Below are 18,144 nucleotides of genomic sequence, written 5' to 3' on the forward strand. Positions count from 1 at the left end.
CACCCACTTGCCGGCCCTGCCCCTCACTGCCACCGCTTGCCTCCATCTGCAGGGCGAACAGTGGGGTGATCGGGGTGCCCATGCTGGTACCTGCCTTGGCTGGCCTGGGGCCTGTGGGCTTGGGGTAGCTTCTATGTTGAGTGTCTGCCCCCTGGTGGTCAGTGTGCATCATAGTGACTGGTTGTTCCACCCATCATTCTGCTGTTTGGTCAATTTGCATATTAGGCTTTTATTATATAGGACTAGAAGCCCATTGCACGAAGATTGATGCAATAGATCTTCATTCATCTGGCTGCCTGCACCAGTTTTCCGCTGGAACCGGGGATCCAGGCCTTGGCTCTGGCCACCGCCTTCTGCCTTCTTTCAGGGTCGGGGCTTGGCCCCGGGAGGTGGTGGCGCGGGGTGGGCACTGCCCACCCTGCGCCGCCAGCAGCAATCTGGGCGCCTCCCACCGGCCTGGTTCCGTCAGCCACTCAATGATAGGAGCAGCGGGAGGCCCCGCCCCTCCCGCCGGACCAGGTCCGTCAGCCGCTCAGCAATGGGGGGCGGAGCAGCGCGTAGGGGCAGCCATCTTTACTGGGTTAATTTGCATAGCGCCCTGATTGCCTGTGGGCATAGCGAAGGTACGGTCATTTAGCATATTACCCTTTTATTAGGTAGGATGAAGGACAATATCAATATTGTCCTATTTCCAGTCTTCATGGTGTTCACTGATCTAGTTGAATATTATACCAAGACCCTCCTGTCTTGATGAATGAAGCACTGTCTTGAATGAAGTCTGAAAAATAAAAAACAGCGTAAGAATGCCAACATTGTACTTCTTTACAAAGATTCTAGTTATTTTGAATTTCCATGCAAATATTAAAAAAGCAACCTGTGGCCTAGGAAGTTTGGCTCAGTGGATGGAGCTTTAGCCTGTGAACTGAAGAGTCCTGGGTTTGATTCCAGTCAAGAGCATATACTTGGGTTGCAGGCTCAATCCCCAGTAGGGGGTATGCAGGAGGCAGCAGATGGATGATTCTCTCATCATTGATGTTTCTATCTCTCTCTTTCTCTTCCTTCCTCTCTGAAATAAATAAAAATGTATTAAAAAATCAGCCTGTCACTACACACACACACACCAATAGAATTTTGATTAGGTTTACATTGAATCTGTACATCAATTGAGGAAGAATGCTCATCTTAAAAATATAGTCTTTATCCACAAACCTGATATATATCCTCATTGATTTAGATATTTTTAAGGTGTCTCAGTGATACCTCTTGTCTTCATAAGTCAAATAGTAAGATTATTATTAAACTAGAGACCTGATGCACAAATTCGTGCACCAGTGGGGTCCCTCAGCTTGGCCTGCAGGATTGGGCTGAAACCAGCTTTCTGATATCCCCTGAGGGGTCCTGGATTGTGAGAGGGCATAGGCCAGGCTGAGGGACCCCACAATTGGGGCAGGGGAGAGACACGGGAGGTTGGCCAGCTGGGAAGGGACTGCGGGAGGGCTCCAGGGCATGTCCACCCATCTTACTCAGTCCTGATGGGCTGGACTCCAGAAGCAAGCTAACCTACCAGTCAGAATGTCTGCCCCCTGGTAGTCAGTGCACATCATAGTGAGCGGTTGAATGGCCTTAGCATATCATTAGCATATTACACTTTGATTGGTTGAACAGCCAACTAGTGGACCGGACACTTAGCATATTAGGCTTTAATTATATAGGATGTGCATTTCAAATATTTCTTAGCAGTTAAATGCTTGATTTTTTTATCATTGCTTTCGGACAAAGTTTCTATCACATATCTATGTTACTAAGTTATCTGAAAAGAAATCATTCTGACTAGTGTTACAAAAAATGACTTCTATTAATATTATTGAACATGATTTACCATTTGCTGGAATTAGGCAATGATTGATTGTATTTTAATGATACTTAACCTTTTGCACTCGGATGTCGAGTGTGACTCGACACGGTTAGCATTAGAATAAAGGAATCGAGAAATAAGCAAGCGAGTGCAAAGGGTTAATTGATATGAAATCACTAAGGAAATAACATTTTATGCTAAATTTCTTACCCAAGCCAACCTCTTTTTATTTCAAAATATTAGTACTATTAAATAATGAAAGCCTCATGCTAAATGGTCATGGCTTTTAATTTTTAAATATCCAGTCTCTTCTCTGTGCACAATTCCATTACACAGCTAAAATTAGACCTTTTTCCTAAATTATTTCATCATTCTATTCAGTTCTTCCATTTTGATTCTTAAATCTCTTGCTTTATATGTTTAAAAATACTTTGAAGGCCCTGAGCGCAAGAGAGCATCATTCTGCCACCCAGTACAGACCACCCGCCACCCACCCACTGCTTCTTGCGTCAGGGCCCTTGGAGTCGGGGCGCTGGGTGGAGCCCTCGCCCACTTGGTTGGGGTGTGTGTCTGGGAGGCAGAAACCATGGATCCTGGGCAGCAGCCACCTCATCAGTTGGCCCCACAGGGCCCGGGGCAGCTGCCTGCTGAGCCCCTGCAGGGGCAGGGCCCATCATCTTGGCCTGGGCAGCGCTGCAGTCCCCCCCAACCCTCCCTGCTGGACACCAGGTTGTGCACGTCTGAGGGGACTTGGAGACTGACCTGAAGGCTCTTTTCAATGCTGTCATGAACCCCAAGACAGCCAGTGTGTCCCAGACTGTTCCCATGAAGCTGCTGGACTCCTTCTTCAAGCTGACAGGGCGCAGGTCCCACTCCCTTCAGGCCAGAACTGATGCAGGCACTGCAGGAGCCTTGACCCCACAGCATGTTCGAGCTAATTCCTCTCTAGCTTCACTGCAGCTGAGAGCTGTGTCTCCTGGGACACTGACCCCCACGGGAGTAGACTCTGGCACAGCAGCTACCCCCACTGCTCAACACCTTTGACAGTCTTCTTTTGAAATATCTGATAATGTACCTCTGCCAGCAGGCTGGGAGATGGGGAAGAAATCTTATGGCCAGAGAGACTTCTTAAATCACATTGATCAGACAACATGGCAGGTTCCCAGGAAGGCTATGCTCATCCAGATAAATGGGTGAGCCCCACCAGTCCACCAGTGCAGCAGAATATTATGAACTTGGCCTCAGGTACTCTTCCTGATGGATGGGAACAAGCCATGACTCAGGATGGAGAAATTTACTATCCTTTATACTAATAAAAGGGTAATATGCTAATTAGATCAGGCATCTTCTGGATGACCTTCCAGACGTCCTTCCATTGTGGCGGGGCTGAGGCAGTTAGGGGCAATCAGGCTGGCAGGGGAGAGCAGGTAGGGGGAATCAGGCTGGCAGACAGGTGAGTGGTTAGGAGCCAGTGGTCCCACTCACCTGCCTATCTGATCCCTGCAGGATTGGGCCTAAACTGGCAGTCAGACGTCCCCCAAGGGGTCCTGAATTGGAGAGAGTGCAGGCTGGGCTGAGAGATCCCCCATGTATGAATTTTGTGCACCAGGCCTCTAGTCTTACCTAATAATAGACAAACATGTAAATTGACCATACCTCTGCTACACCCACAGCCAATCAGAGTGAGTATGCAAATTAACCCAACAAAGATGGCAGTTAATTTGTAGACATAGGTGCCCAGCACCTGGGTCCTGGGAACATCTTCTGCACCCAGGTCACTCTGAGGTGGGCCCCGGTGGGCCCTGTGCAGCCTGGGAAGGGCCTGAGTCAGGGGGCCCATGGGCAGGGCTGAGCTGGCCATTGGAAGAAGCTGGGGGTCCCATGCCCTCGGGCAGGGCTGGAGCCAGCGATCAGAGGGAACTGGGGGTCCCCTACCCAGGCCTAAAGCCTCGGCCAGAGGCTTTAGGCCTGGGCAGGGGTCGAGCCTGTGATCAGTGTGAACTACAGAGGAAATACCTTTTCTGACCACTCATTGGCTAAGCTCCCTGTATGCCACTGGCAATATTAGTAACCTGGGTAATAAGAATCCAAAAAGGTGATCTAGAGTGCTTCCACCACATTCCTGGAGAAAAAAATGAAGGTCCACTGCTGGAGGGCTAAGAAATGTCATATCCTGCCCTAGCCAGTTTGACTTCAGTGGATAATGCCTCAGCATGCCAACTGCAGGGTCTGGATTCAATTCTGATCAAGGGCATGTACCTAGGTTGCAGGCTTCTCCCTGGCTAGGGCCCAGGTCAGCGCTCATGCAGGAGGCAACCATTCAATGTGTTCCTCTCTCTTTGATGTTTATCTCTGTCTTTCCCTTTCTCTTCCACATTCTCTAAAAATCAATAGAAACATATCCTCAGGTGAGGATTAAGAAAAAAATAAAGAAATGTCATATCCTATGAAAGACACATCTTGAAAATGCCTAAAGAAAGTTGTCATTTTTTCTTGGTGAAGGGATTGGATTCCGTATTGATGAAAACACCTTGGTGGCTGTGGTGACTGGCAGTGGCTGCAGCATAGGGGTGATGGGGATGGTGCCTTTCCATGATCAGCCCAGTAGTAGGACATCCGCTGAAGGCTCCCAGTATGTGAGAGGGGGCAGACTGGGCTGAGGGAGCCCCCCCCCCATCAGTGCCCGAATTTTGTGCACCAGGCTCCTAGTCATACCTAATAATAGACAAACATGTAAATTGACCGTGCCTCCACTACAACCACAGCCAATCAGGGTGAGTATGCAAATTAACCCAACAAAGTTGGAGGTTAATTTGCATACATACGTGCCCAGCAGCCTGTGTTCAGGGAACTTTCTTAGCACCCAGGTCACTCTGAGGTAGGCCCCTTGTGGGTCCTGAGCAACCTGGGGAGGGCCTGATCCAGGGGGCTCCTGGGCAGGGACGGAGCTGGGCGATTGGAAGGAGCTGGGGGTCTCCTGCCCAGGCCCAAGCCCCGGCCAGAGGCTTAGGGCCTGGGCAGGGGAAGAGCCAGGTTATTGGAGGGAGCTGGGGGCCCCCTGCCCAGGCCCTGAGGCTTTAGGCCCTGGAAGGGGTGGAGCCAGAGATCGGAGGCCATCAGTGTGAACTACAGAGGAAATACCTTTTCTGACTGCTCATTGGCTAAGCTCCCTGTATGCCCCTGGTAATAATCTTACTAACTTGGGTATAAGAATCCAAAAAGGTGATCTAGGGTTTTTCTATCACACCTGGAGAAAAAAAAATGAAGGTCCGCTGCTGGAGTGCTAAGAAATGTCATATCCTGCCCTAGCCAGTTTGGCTCAGTGGATAATGCTTAGGCTTGCAGACCGCAGGGTCTGGTTTGATTCTGATCAAGGGCATGTACCTAGGTTTCAGGTTCCTCCCTGGCTTGGGCCAAGGTCAGGGCTCATGCAGGAGGCAACCATTCAATGTGTTCCTCTCACCTTGATGTTTTTCTCTGCCTTTCCCTTTCTCTTCCACATTCTCTAAAAATCAATGGAAACATATCCTCAGGTGAGGATAAAGAAAAAAATAAAGAAATGTCATATCCTATGAAAGACGCATCTTGAAAATGCCTAAAGAAAGTTGTCATTTTTTCTTGGTGAAGGGACTGGAGTCCGTATTGATGAAAACACTTGGTGGCTGTGGTGACTGGCAGTGGCTGCAGGAGCGGGGTGATGGGGCTGGTGCCTTCCCCTGATCAGCCCGGTTGCCTCAGTAGGACATCCCCTGGGGGCTCCCAGTATGTGAGCGGGGGCAGGCTGGGCTGAGGGACCCCCCAACCTCAGTACACAAATTTCATGCACCGGGCCCCTAGTATATAATAAAAGCCTAATGTGCTAAGTGTCCAGTTGTTCAATCAACAGTTCAACCAATCAAAGTCTAATACGCTAATGATATGCTAAGGCTGCTTGACAGCTCGCTATGACATGCACTGACCACCAGGGAGCAGATACTCTGATTGGTAGGTTTGCTTGCTGCTGGGGTCTGGTCCATCGGGACTGAGAGAGATGGGCAAGACATGCCCTGGAGCCCTCCTGCGATTCCCTCCTCCCCCCTTGGCCAACCTCCCATGGTCTCTTCCTGGCCCGATCATGCACTGGTGGGATCCCTTGGCCTGACCTGTGCCCTCTCGCAATCCGGGACCCCTCGGAGGATGTTGCAAAGTCAGTTTCAGCTTGATCCCACAGGCCACTCCCCTTAAAAGGGTGCCAGGCATAATGCTCATGGCTGGCAAGCGCTGCTGTGGCAGCATGAGCCTCTCCTGATGGGGACTGATTGGGCACGAGCCTGCAGCAGGCACAGTGGGGCCAGGATGAGTGGGAGAGGCAGGTAGGAGCTGCAGGTGGCAGTGGGCTGTGGGTTTTGGCCTGATCCCTGCAGGCTACCCAGAGGGGCTTCACCCATGCATGAATTTGTGCACTGGGTCTCTAGTATAAACCATAAGAATAAGACCACCACTTGGCTAGACCCACGGCTTGACCCTCATTTCAACATGAAGCAGAGAATCAGTCAAAGTACTCCCGTGAAACAGCCACCACCCCTGGCTTCCCAGAGCCCTCAGGGAGGAGTTCTGGGTGGTGGCAAATCCAACCAGCAGCAACAGATACGGCCATTCAGTGTCAGCTGTTCTGTTATTACTGTTGAAAGGCGAGTCTCCTTGGAGTAGGGGTTCTGCGAAGTGCCACTCTCCTATGAAAACCCGGAATGAGAATCTTCAGCCTCTTTCAGAAACTATGAGCTCTTTAGCATAATAAACCACCTGTGAAGGAGCTTTTTGACTCCTATAAGCATTAACAACAAAGAGTAAAAAGCCTGAGGCCTGGGCCTGGGCCTGGATGTCTGTCCTATGTACTAATAGGTTGCTGGTTAGGTTCCCTGTGAGGGCATATGCCCCGATTGTGGGCTCAATGTTTCTCTCTTTCTTTCTTCCTCTCTCTCTCTCTCAAATAAATGAAAACATACTTTAATAAAATAAAGTTATAAGTGAAGCCATTATGGTCCCATGGCTTCAAACTCTAGAAGAAAATATAACTCAATAAGAATAAGAGACTCTTAAAAAAAAAAAAGAAATTATAGCAATAAAAATAACATGGAATTCCAATGAGGAAGAAACAGGCATCTAAAAGAATCCATGTAGCTACAGAGGAAATCACTAATGAGCCTAGATTTTAAAAGTCAAACTGGGAAAAAATGTATTTTCAGCAAATATTCGATAGTTAGTATCTTTAACATATAAGAGCTTGCACAAATCCTATATAATAAAAGCCTAACATGCAAATTGACCAAACTGCAGAATGACTGGTGAAACCACTGGTCACTATGCGATGCATTGACTACCAGTGGGCAGACGCTCAACACAGGAGCTGTCCCCTGGTGGTCAGTGCGCTCCCAGGAGCTGGGCTCACAGCTGGCTAGTGCAATGGCGGTGGCAGGAGCCTCTCCCGCCTCTATGGCAGCGCTAAGGAGCAGTGAGCCAAGAGGTAAGGAGCAGTGAGCAGGCAGGTGTTAAGGAGTTGAGAGACATCGGGCCAGCAGAGGAGCGGTTAGGGGGTGATCAGGTTGGCAGGCAGAAGTGGTTATGGGCAATCAGGCAGGCAGGCAGGCGAGCGGTGAGGAGCCATCAGTATTGGATTGTGAGAGGGATGTCCACTTGCCAGTCCTCGCAACCCAAGCTTCATCCAAAAGGTCATCAGGACGCACATCTGAAAGTCGTCTGGACAGTTGTTCTACTGTTCAGTCTAATTAACATATTAGCTCTTTATTATATAGGACTAGAGACCTGGTGCACGAAATTTGTGCATGGGGAGTGTCCCTCAACCTGGCCTGCATTCTCTCCAATCTGGGACCTCTCAGGGGATGTCTGACTGCCGGGGCCCTGAGAGCCAGGTGGGACAGCTGGGGCTGCGAGGGCTGCCCAGGGCTGGGAGGGCTGGCCGAGGCTTCAAGGGCTGCAAGGACCAAGCCTCTTGCATGAACTTCATGCATCGGGCCTCTAGTCTATATAAACTAGAGGCCCGATGCATGAAATTTGTGCACAGGGGGTCCTCAGCCCAGCCTGCACCCTCTCCAATCCAGGACTCCTTAGGGGATGTCTGACTGCTTCTTGCAATCCAGGACCACTGGCTCCCAACCACTTGCCTTTCTGCCTGCCCAATCATCCCTAACCCTTTTGCCTGCCTGCCTGATCGCCCCTAACTGCTCCCCTGCTGGGCTGATCACCCCTAACTGCCTCTGCCTCGCCCCGCACCCGGAACCAAGGATTCCCTTCTCTGGCTGGATGCAGGCACCCAGGACCCAGGGTTTCATCCCTCTGTCCAGCTGCAGGCACCCAGGACCCAGGCTAGCTTCACACAGGCCAGCCACAGCTGCAGGGGACCATGGGCGGGTGACTTTGCCTGGGCCACAGCCACAAGTGCTCAGGACCATGGGGTGGGCAGCTTGTCCCTCTCCCAGGCCTCAGCATGGCTGTTCCCCATTCCTCTCTCACAAGCTTATTTATGTCTGGCTGTTCCCCATTCCTCTCTCACAAGCTCATTTGTGCCTGGCTGGTCCCCTTCCTCTCTCCCCAGTGTTGAGTGTATGAGCATTTCCAGTGCTAGGGTGCGAGGGGGCGAGGGTGTGAGGGCTTGATGACTATTTGCATATTAGCTCTTTATTATCCTAATATATAAAAACCCAGGGTCTGTAATGGCCAAAGGCTTGACCAAACACAGGAAGTCAGTCTTGTAGTCAGTGCTGGGTTGCTGACTGCTGAGCGGGTTGCAGATCAGGCCCGGAGAGTGGTCTAGAGAGAGAGTTAGGGTCTAATCCGCAGCCTCCATGGAAGCTGTTGATCAGCCCTTGCCTCTCTCTCTCTCTCTCTGGGCATCGCCAATAGCTGGGCCTATCTTTCCCTCCAGGCCTATGCGGGGGCTGCTGATCAGCCCCACCTCTCTGATCAGGCCCAGAGATAGGCCTGGAGACACTGACTGCCATAGAAACAGACCAATCAGAATAAAATCAGGATGAACTGTGAGGAGCCAAAGGCTGCCTAGAAGGTGAAGCTTTTGACGCTGACTGGCATAGAAACTGACCAATCAGAACCAAATCTGGGTGAACTGCGAAGGCACAACCTAAGGTCGGGGCTGAGGAGGGGTTTTAAGGGCAACATCTGTTTGGTGTAAGGTATAAGAAAGTGGTTCAATTTTTTAATGACTGGTTTAGCAGTATAGTGCATATGGCTGGCTATCATTCCAGATATAGGGATTATGTATTTTTGTCTGCCAAGAGCATCTTCTCCTGCTGAAAAAGGTCCCCCCCCCCCACTGAGCCATTTAAGCAATCTTATCCTATGTGATCTATCTATACTACTAAGAGGGTAATATGCTAATTAGACCAGGTCGACTGGCCATCTTCTGGACCTCTGACTTCCTTCTGGACAACGTCATGGTTGTGGGGGCCCAGGCAGGCCAGCAGGGGAGGGCAGTTGGTGGCAAGATCAGGCCAGCATGGGAGGGCAGTTGGGGGCGAGATCAGGCCAAAAGGGGAGGGCCATTGGGGTGAGATCAGGTTGGCAGGGTAGGGCAGTTGGGGGTGAGATCAGGCCAGAAGGAGAGGGCAGTTAGGGGTGATCAGGCAGGCAGAGACAGTTAGGAGTAATCAGGCCAGCAGGGGAGATCATTTTGGGGTGATATCAGGCCAGCAGGGGAGGGTCATTGGGAGTGAGAACAGGCTGGCAGGTTAGGGCAGATGGGGGCGAGATCAGGTTGGCAGAGGAGGGCAGTTGGGGGCAACCAGACTGGCAGGGAAGGCACTTGGGGGTAACCAGGCCAGCAGGGTAGGGCAGTTGAGGGTGAGATCAGGCTGACAGGGAGGGCAGTTAGAGGAGATCAGGTAGGCAGAGGCAGCTGGGGGTGAGATCAGGCTGGCAGGGGAGAGCAGTTGGGGGTGAGATCAGTCCAGCAGGGGAGGGGAGATAGGGGTCATCAGGCAGGCAGGCAGAGGCAGTTAGGGGCAATCAGGCAGGCAGGGAGGTGAGTGGTTAGGATCCAGCAGTCCCAGATTGAGAGAGGGATGTCCAATTGCTGGTTTAGGCCTGATTGAAGAGGGTGCAGGCTGGGCTGAGGGAACCACCCCTCCCCCCGGCCCCGTGCATGAATTTCATGCACCAGGCCATTAGTATAGGATAAAAGCCTAAGCAATTATTATGACCGAATGACCAAACAACTGAACTACTGGTCGACCAGTCACTATGAGGTGCACTGACCACTAGGGGGCAGACACTTAATGCAGGAGCTGTCCACTGGTGGTCAGTGCACTCCTACAGACAACCTCCCATGGCTGGCCAGCCTCCCATGCCCTTCCCCCCGATGGCCAGGTGGTCAGTGTGCTCCCACTGCCAACCTTCTGTGACCATCCAACCTCCCATGGTTCCTCCCCCCAGTTGGCCCTGATAGCCCTGATTGGGGCCAGCAGAACATCCCTCGGTCCCTTGCCCCTGGCCACTGGCCCCGATTATCCTCTTCCCCGCACCAGCTACCAACCTCCCCTGGTTCCTCCTGCCCCTGGCAGGCCAACCCCAATCGCCCCCATAGGGACTGGGTAAGATGGCCTTCATTGGCCCTGATCGCCGGCCAGGCCGAGGGACCCCACCTGTGCACAAATTTGTACACTGGGTTTCTAATAATTAATAAATGATAAAAAATGAACTTTTGTGGACTGAAAACTGTAAACCTACTTTTGCCCACCCCTGTATTGTATGTAGTAATAATGGACAGACTGAAAGTTACTATCTTTGTAAGGGTTAGAGCAGCTAATGAGGCAAGACTGGCATGAATAGTAATCAAACATTTCTCCAGGTTTCCAGGCTCCCTCCAGTCACCAAGTATTGCAGAAACTAATAATGAGAGGACTGGCAAAGAAGATATTTAATTTGTATGTTTGCATTTCCTGTGTGACAAAGTAGAGTACAAGTGGCAAGGATGGTAAGAATTGAGACACAATTAAAAACACAAATACACATTATCCATTGGCTGTACCTTTGCTCAAGAAACACAAAGAGACTAATTCCATGAACAATTGAACACTAACACTATTTAAATTAATGTAAAATAGCAATATTCTAGGAATTAGTATATTTTAATAATTGTGTAATGGCCAGTGTTTTATGATCTGAAATAATAAAAATTCACAGCAATTAGGTCAATGATCTGTGACATAGTCTGTAACATTTCTACAGCCAGGAGAATAAAACTTAGTACATGGGAAATTGGATACAATTTGGTTTCTTTTTGGAAACTGTAAATTGTTGCTTTTCTTTCTAAAATGCAGTAGAACATTTCATTGTTCTTCCTTAGATGGAATTGGGATGTCTTGCTCTTTTTTCCTTAGGTAAAGTCTTGACATTTTGTTCTTTTTACACATCTGCAGATGACACGTTCTGCTCTTCACTCTTATCTGTTCTTCTTAGTGTGAGAAAAGCCAAAACTAAGAAGCATAATAAAAGAACAAAAGGAATCAACCAAAGTAGTTGCAGGTAATTGGTCTTTTGCTTAATATTTTTCTGAGGGGGTGGCCCACTATCTATACTACCTCCACTGCCTTTTTTCAGGCAGAAGGGAGGATCCCACTCATAGTTGCAATGGCAGTGCTGTCTGTTGTTGCAGACACCTCTCATATTACACGTCTCAGGTGAGCAATAATTTAACAGAAATGACCTATGGACACACTTCCTTTGGATGCAGACATGTTCTGCCCCACACTCTGTACCATCTTTCACATCACCAATGTCAGGTATGGTCATTCCGAAGTGGTAGTCGGTACCCCAGCAGGTGATGCCATTGAACTGAGTCCAATGCACAGTAGAATGATCTCTCAGATGGGGAAGTTCTGTCACATTTTCACACTGAATCCTCCCACACAAGGTATCTGAGATGTTACATTTTACATATCTAGCCTTCATTAGACCACAGTTCCCAAAACGGTCACCTCGGGTGTTCATTTCTGTGTAGCAACTCTGATTTGCACTCTTGGCCTCTTTGCCAAAAATGTTCCTACACTGCTTTTCACGGTTATTACATCTCTTTTCATAGCAGTAGCCACCGCCCTTGCATGGGATCCCATTCTGCAAGTACACATCCTCTGGACAATGGTAGGATGTCCCATTGCACCACTCTGGGAGATCACATTCATTTTCCTCTTGTCTACAAACTTCGCCTGTTGGCAGGATCTGGCAGTCTTTGCAACAACCCCCGAAAGCACAAGCAGCTCCGGGGCTGAAAGTGCAGTCTGACTCACAGCAGGGATCACTTATACACAAATGTAAAGTGCCACAGTCACACTCTTCTCCTTCTTCAACCACACTGTTCCCACACTGTGCAAGTGTGAAGATGTTCCCTGTATCTGAAGACATGTACATACAATTTCGCTTTGTCTTGATGGTGCCCATCAGGTCCATGAAGTTAGCATAGCTGCAATTGCTGAATCTAGTTCCACTTGCTTTTGTTGGAGCCATTATGCAGGTTTCATGCCCACATGTACAATTTGGTCCATCATGATCCATACCCAAATTATGACCAATCTCATGTGACACAATGTATGCAAAATCATACAGATTATCATTCATGAAACTATCAACTCCACAATTAGCATAGCTTTTACATACACTTCTTATATAGGCTAAGCCAACAGTAATACCATAGTGACGCTTTACGAAAAGATGTGCAACATCATGGGGAATGCGGTCATTCAAGCTAGTTTTCTTCCATTTGCAAAAATCCCCCAGGAGACCCTCTATGGTATCTATTGGAATTGGGTTCTTTTTAGTCCAGACCTCAATTCCCATTAAAACCACATCAACATCTAGTGAACTCAAAAACTTATTTACTCCATTGACCACAAGTAATACTTCATACTGCACAGCTGTGATGTTACTTTGGTGATGAAGATAGCGATTATAGTCCACTACCACTGCCAGTTCAAGAATCCGGTTGTGGGTCCACCAGCCTTCATACCCACTCTGCATCAAAGTGAAGTTAGCACTCTCCTGATCCTTCAGTTGCTGTGCTATTTCATCATCTGTTACTCCACATCTCATGGGTGGCAACTGTGTCTCCTCACTGTCCACTTTATATATGAAATGTTCAAATGTGGTAGAAAGTCTCTTGGGCTCTATTTCATAAACAATGTCATTTGTCTGTAATATTCCTTGCAACCCCCCCAAACAGGTACTGATAGCAACCAGCGATTCTGTGTCCCCCTCCACATAACCATGATAATAGCAGTCATTCTGGATAAAAGGTCGTTCCTCAAGGAGAGCGCCTCGGTCTGAGTAGGTAAACACTTGGAAGTGTCTGGATAGAAAATGCTTGTTGACCTTCATGTGTATGACCTGATTCTGACCTCCAAAAAGCATTCTGTAAGAGAGCCAATTTTTAGTCTTCATGCCAATGCCAGTGCTTGTTACCTTCACGGGAATCACCACTTCTGGGAGACCAAGGCGTTGGGAGTGCACAACCTGGAACCATCCATATGAGAACAGAATCACCCACAGCCAGAGTGGCAGGAGAGTGTTCCTCACACACACCAGGGCCTCACTCACAGCCATTATGGAGCCACCCTACACAGACACTGGTGAGAGCAAAATAGGACGGGCAGGAAGCATCACTGCTCCCACTGAGCTGGGTGTTCTGGCAGGCTCAGACCATCATAGGTGCACACTGGAAGAAAAAATAAAAAGAAGAGTAGAGACAGGGTTGGCAGTTATGGGAAGACCATTGTGGAGGAGAAAGGGAAACATAAGAGTTTATATGGATTAGTGTTGGACTAAAGACATGACTCAGAAATACTGCTTTCATTTGCCCTTAAGAAATCTTAAGGCAACCTGGATCATGTGGCTGAGTTGGTTGAGTGTCGTCCCATACACCAAGAGGACAGCTGGTTCAATGTCTGGGTTGTAGATTCAATCTTCAGTTAGGGGTGTGCACGAGGTAGCAGATCAATATTTCTCTCATTGTTATTTCTATATCTCTCTCCTTTTCCCTTCATCTATCTCTAAAAATCAATAAAAACATATTTAAAGAAGGAGAAATTGCAAGGCAGTGTGTGACTATATAAAAACATGATGATTGGTCATAGACTGACACCTTTTGAACCTAGATGAATGATACATAGGTTTTAATGCTACTGTTGTTTAACTACATCAACATGAGTGAACATTTTTAGTCTATACTAATAAAAGGGTAATATGCAAATTGGTCATAACACCCTCTCAGTAACAACCGAACAATGACTAACCAGCAAGCTACATGGCGCAACCAGGCCAGCAGGGTTGGCAGTGAGGGGCAACCAGGCAGTGAGGGGAAACCAGGCCAGTGAAGGGGCACAGTTTGAGGTACCAGGCCGGCGGCGGTGGGGGGGGGCAGTTGTGGGCGACTGGGCCAGTGGGGGGCAATTGGGGGTGAACAGGCTGGCAGGGGAGGGCAGTTGGGGGCAACCAGGCTGGCAGAGGGGGCACTATGGGGTGACCAGGACAGCAGGGGGGGCACTACAGTGTGTCCAGGCCAGCGAATGGGGAAGTTAGGAGTGACCAAGCTGGCAGGCAGACCGGTTAGAGTTGATCAGCCTGGCAGGGGGGCAGTTAGGGGCGATCAGGCAGGCAGGCAGGTAAGCAGTTAGGAGCTAGCTGTGCCAGCAGTCGGACATCTCCCGAGGATTGGAGAGAGTCCAGGCTGGGCTGAGGGGAACCCCCCTCACCCCCCGCCGCATGCACAAATTTTGTGCACGAGGCCTCTAGTAAATATATTTTAAAAATGGACTTATTGGAAAGGTGAACATATGTCATGTTTGGGAAGGAGTCCCTATTTATAATGAATAACTTGATATAAATATTAATATACTAGAGGCCCAGAGCACATGAAATTGTGCGCAGTTAGGGTCCCTAGGCCTAGCCTGGCCTCTGTCACATTGTCTCTGCTGCCCTGCAATGCTACATGAAGCTCCCCACCCCAGGATGCTCCGCGATGCTCACAGCCCCTTGACTGCTCTAAGAGGCTTCCCCCGCCCCTTGACTGCTCTGTGAAGCTTGCTGCTGCCCCGCGAAGCTTGCCGCTGTATGCTCTGCGAAACTTCCCCCACCCCACCACTGCTCCATGAAGCTTCTGACCCTGCAACTGTTCTGTGAAACTCCCCTGCCCCAGGACTCCTTCTCGAAATTTGCTACCACCTGGATGAATGCTCTGCTAAGCTCATGGCCACCCTGTGAAGCAGCCCACCACTGCCGCTCACCATGAGGGGGGACTGGCAGAGAGAGGGTACTGAGAGGTGCTCCATGCATTTCATGGTGACTGGTCACCCATTCCGTCGTGACACCACCAAGCTCTTTATATATATTAGGGTAGATTTTCTTTTCAATTTTTTATTTTTATTATTTTAAAAAATATATTTTTTAAATTTTTCAATTACAGTTGACATACAATATTATATAATGTTGTTAGGAATACTCCTAATGAATAGAACTCATATAACTTACAAGTAATTATACCAATGAATCTCAGACCTATCTAATAAAATACATGCATAGTTGTTAGAATATTATTAACTGTAATCCCTCTGCTGTACTTCACATTCCCATAAATATTCTGTTACTACCAATTGTACTTCTTAATCCCTTCACCATTTTTTACCAAACCCCTCAATCCTCCTCACATCTGGTAACCATCAAAATATTCTCTGTATCTCTGAGTTATTTTCTGCTCTTCTTATTCCTTAATTTTCTTTTTTTTTAAAAATTCAATTGTTGATACATATGTATTTATTGCCATTTTAAATTTTAGTTTTTCAGCTTTATTAAGGTATAATTGACAAATAAAATTATAAGGTCTTTGAAGTGCATGAAACATTCCTTTATTTATTTATTTTAAAATTTATCTTCACTTTTGAAAGTATTACAGATGTTCCCTTCATTCCCATTGACCTCTCCTCTTCCCCACTTCTGTCCCCTCTCCAGGCCTTCAGTCCACTATTGTCTGTGTCCATGGGTTTTGCATGTATTGCCTGTAAGTTCTTTGGTTGATCTCTTCCCTCACCCCCCTCCCTTCCCTCTGAGGATTCTCAGTCTGTTCCATGCCTCCATGTCTCTGGATATATTTTATTTGTCATTTAATGTTGTTCATTAGATTTCATATATAAGTGAGATCATGTGATATTTTTCTTTCTCTGAGTGGCTTATTTCACTTAGCATAAGACTCACTAGGTTCCTCCATGTTGTCTTAAAGGATAAGAGATTCTTCTTTTTTATACAGCTGCATAGTATTCGATGGTGTAAATTAGGGGTGTGAAATGTCTGACCTGCAGACTGTCCAAGGCCCACTAAATCATTTGGTCTGGTGCTGCCAAGGAATTAGGGGTGAGTTAATTAAATTCTTGTCCAAATATTGCAGGCTAAGTTTTAATTTTGTATGATCTGCCCATATGATGTTATAAATATCCAAATGGCCTCTGGTAGAAAAAAGGTTCCCCAGTCCTGGACATGCACTGCTGGGGTTCTTGTTTCGGCATTAAGAAGAGTTCAGCAATCTGGAGAAAGGCTGTGTGTAACTTAAGGAAGAGTCCAGAGACAAAAGATAATTTTGAAAGGCATTGGGCGTCAGAGGAGCCTAGCTAAAGAAAAGAAGTTCTCTTTGTCTCAGGAACCCTTGCTTTTTATTAACACAAATTGTCTAAGGCTAGGTGGAGATATACAGTTCAAAGGGTAGGGTTTCGTACAGAAGTATTGTCAGATCGTGGAATTGCCTGAGGCTGTTCAGGTGTTTGGCCAGTAAGAGGTTATAACATGTAGATTAAGATGCCCTGAGCTGTCTGGCAGCAATCAATCAATATAATGCATCCTTTTCAGGTTTGGGCCATTAGACTTTTCCAACAGGCAATGACATATGTGACTCAGCCCTTGTTGAGTCCCCAAGTTCCATCAACCTTTTGATGAAACTCTTGCAATTATGACATGCTGGAATTGGCTTCCAGCAATGCACCACAGTTTTTGTTGTTTTTTTAAAGCCCATTCATCTACTGATGGGCATTTGGGCTGTTTTCAGATCTTACCTATTGTAAGTAACACTGCTATGAACATAGGAGTGCATATATTCTTTATGATTGGTGTTTCAGAGTTCTTAGGATATATTCCTATCAGAGGGATCACTGGGTCAAGTGGCAGTTCCATTTTTAACTTTTTGAGGCAACTCCACACTGTTTTCCATAGTGGCCGTACTAATCTGCATTCTTACCAGCAGTGTACTAGGGATCCTTTTTTCTCCACATCCTCATCAGCATTTGTTGTTTGTTGATTTATTGTTGGTAGCCATTCAGGCAGGTGTGAGGTGGTATTTCATTGTTGTTTTAATTTGCATCTCTCTGATGATTATAGTGATGTTAAGCATTTTTTTGGTATGCCTTTGGAGAAGTGCCTATATAAAATCTCTGCTCATATTTTAACTGGATTGTCTGTCTTTGTTTTGTTGAGCTGAATGAGTACTTTATATATTTTGGAAATTAACCCCTTATCAAATGTATCATTGGCAAATATGTTCTCTCTTTTCACTTTGATGCTAGTTTCTTTTGCTGTGCAGAGCTTTTATTTTGATGTAGTCTCACTTGTTTATTTTTTCCTTTGTTTCTCTTGCCCTAAGCCAGGTTTGGGAGCCTTTTTTTCTGCCAAGGGCCACTTGGATATATATAACCTCATTCGCTTAATATAATTCACTTATAATAAATTTATATTGCGACGAAAAAGCTCCTAGATTTATTGAATTTTGAATCCTGCCAGTGGTTGCTTTGGTAGGGCCAGACCAAATGATTTCACAAGCCTTATACTGTCCATGGGCCATATGTTCTCCACCCCTGCCTTAGGCATTGTATCAATGAAAATTTTGCTACGTGAGATGTCTGATATTTTGCTGCCCACCTTTTCTTCTTATCCATTCAGCTAGCTCAGTGGTCGGCAAACTCATTAGTTAACAGAGCCAAATATCAACAGTACAACGATTGAAATTTCTTTTGAGAGCCAAATTTTTTAAACTTAATCTATATAGGTAGGTACATTGTTATTAACTTAATTAGGGCACTCCTAAGCTGGTCTTTGCCAAAAACTCAAGGGGCCAAAGAGCCGCATGTGGCTCGCTAGCTGCAATTTGCAGACCACTGAGCTAGCCTATGTTGTCAGATTGGAGCATTTAAGACATTTACAGTTAAGGTTATTATTGATAGGTACATATTTATTCTTTATGCCTGTATTCC

At 47.3% G+C, this 18,144-nt stretch overlaps 1 protein-coding gene and 1 pseudogene across 2 annotated transcripts; one reads left to right on the top strand and one right to left on the bottom strand.

The window, feature by feature from the left end:
* The first annotated feature begins 2,441 nt into the window (after positions 1–2,441).
* Positions 2,442–6,544, top strand: LOC307099021 (transcriptional coactivator YAP1-like; annotated as a pseudogene). The gene is made up of 2 exons: positions 2,442–3,155; positions 6,310–6,544. The product of its transcript is annotated as a transcriptional coactivator YAP1-like (transcript).
* Positions 6,545–11,272: 4,728 nt separating this feature from the next.
* LOC307099022 (disintegrin and metalloproteinase domain-containing protein 20-like) lies at positions 11,273–13,519 on the bottom strand (the record flags this gene model as incomplete). Its single annotated transcript, XM_079770242.1, is given in 2 exon segments — positions 11,273–13,474; positions 13,478–13,519. Coding segments are annotated over 2 exon segments (2,244 nt in total).
* Positions 13,520–18,144: the final 4,625 nt, after the last annotated feature.

Source organism: Cnephaeus nilssonii, assembly GCF_951640355.1.
Source record: "Cnephaeus nilssonii genome assembly, chromosome: 5".
Taxonomy (NCBI): domain Eukaryota; kingdom Metazoa; phylum Chordata; class Mammalia; order Chiroptera; family Vespertilionidae; genus Cnephaeus; species Cnephaeus nilssonii.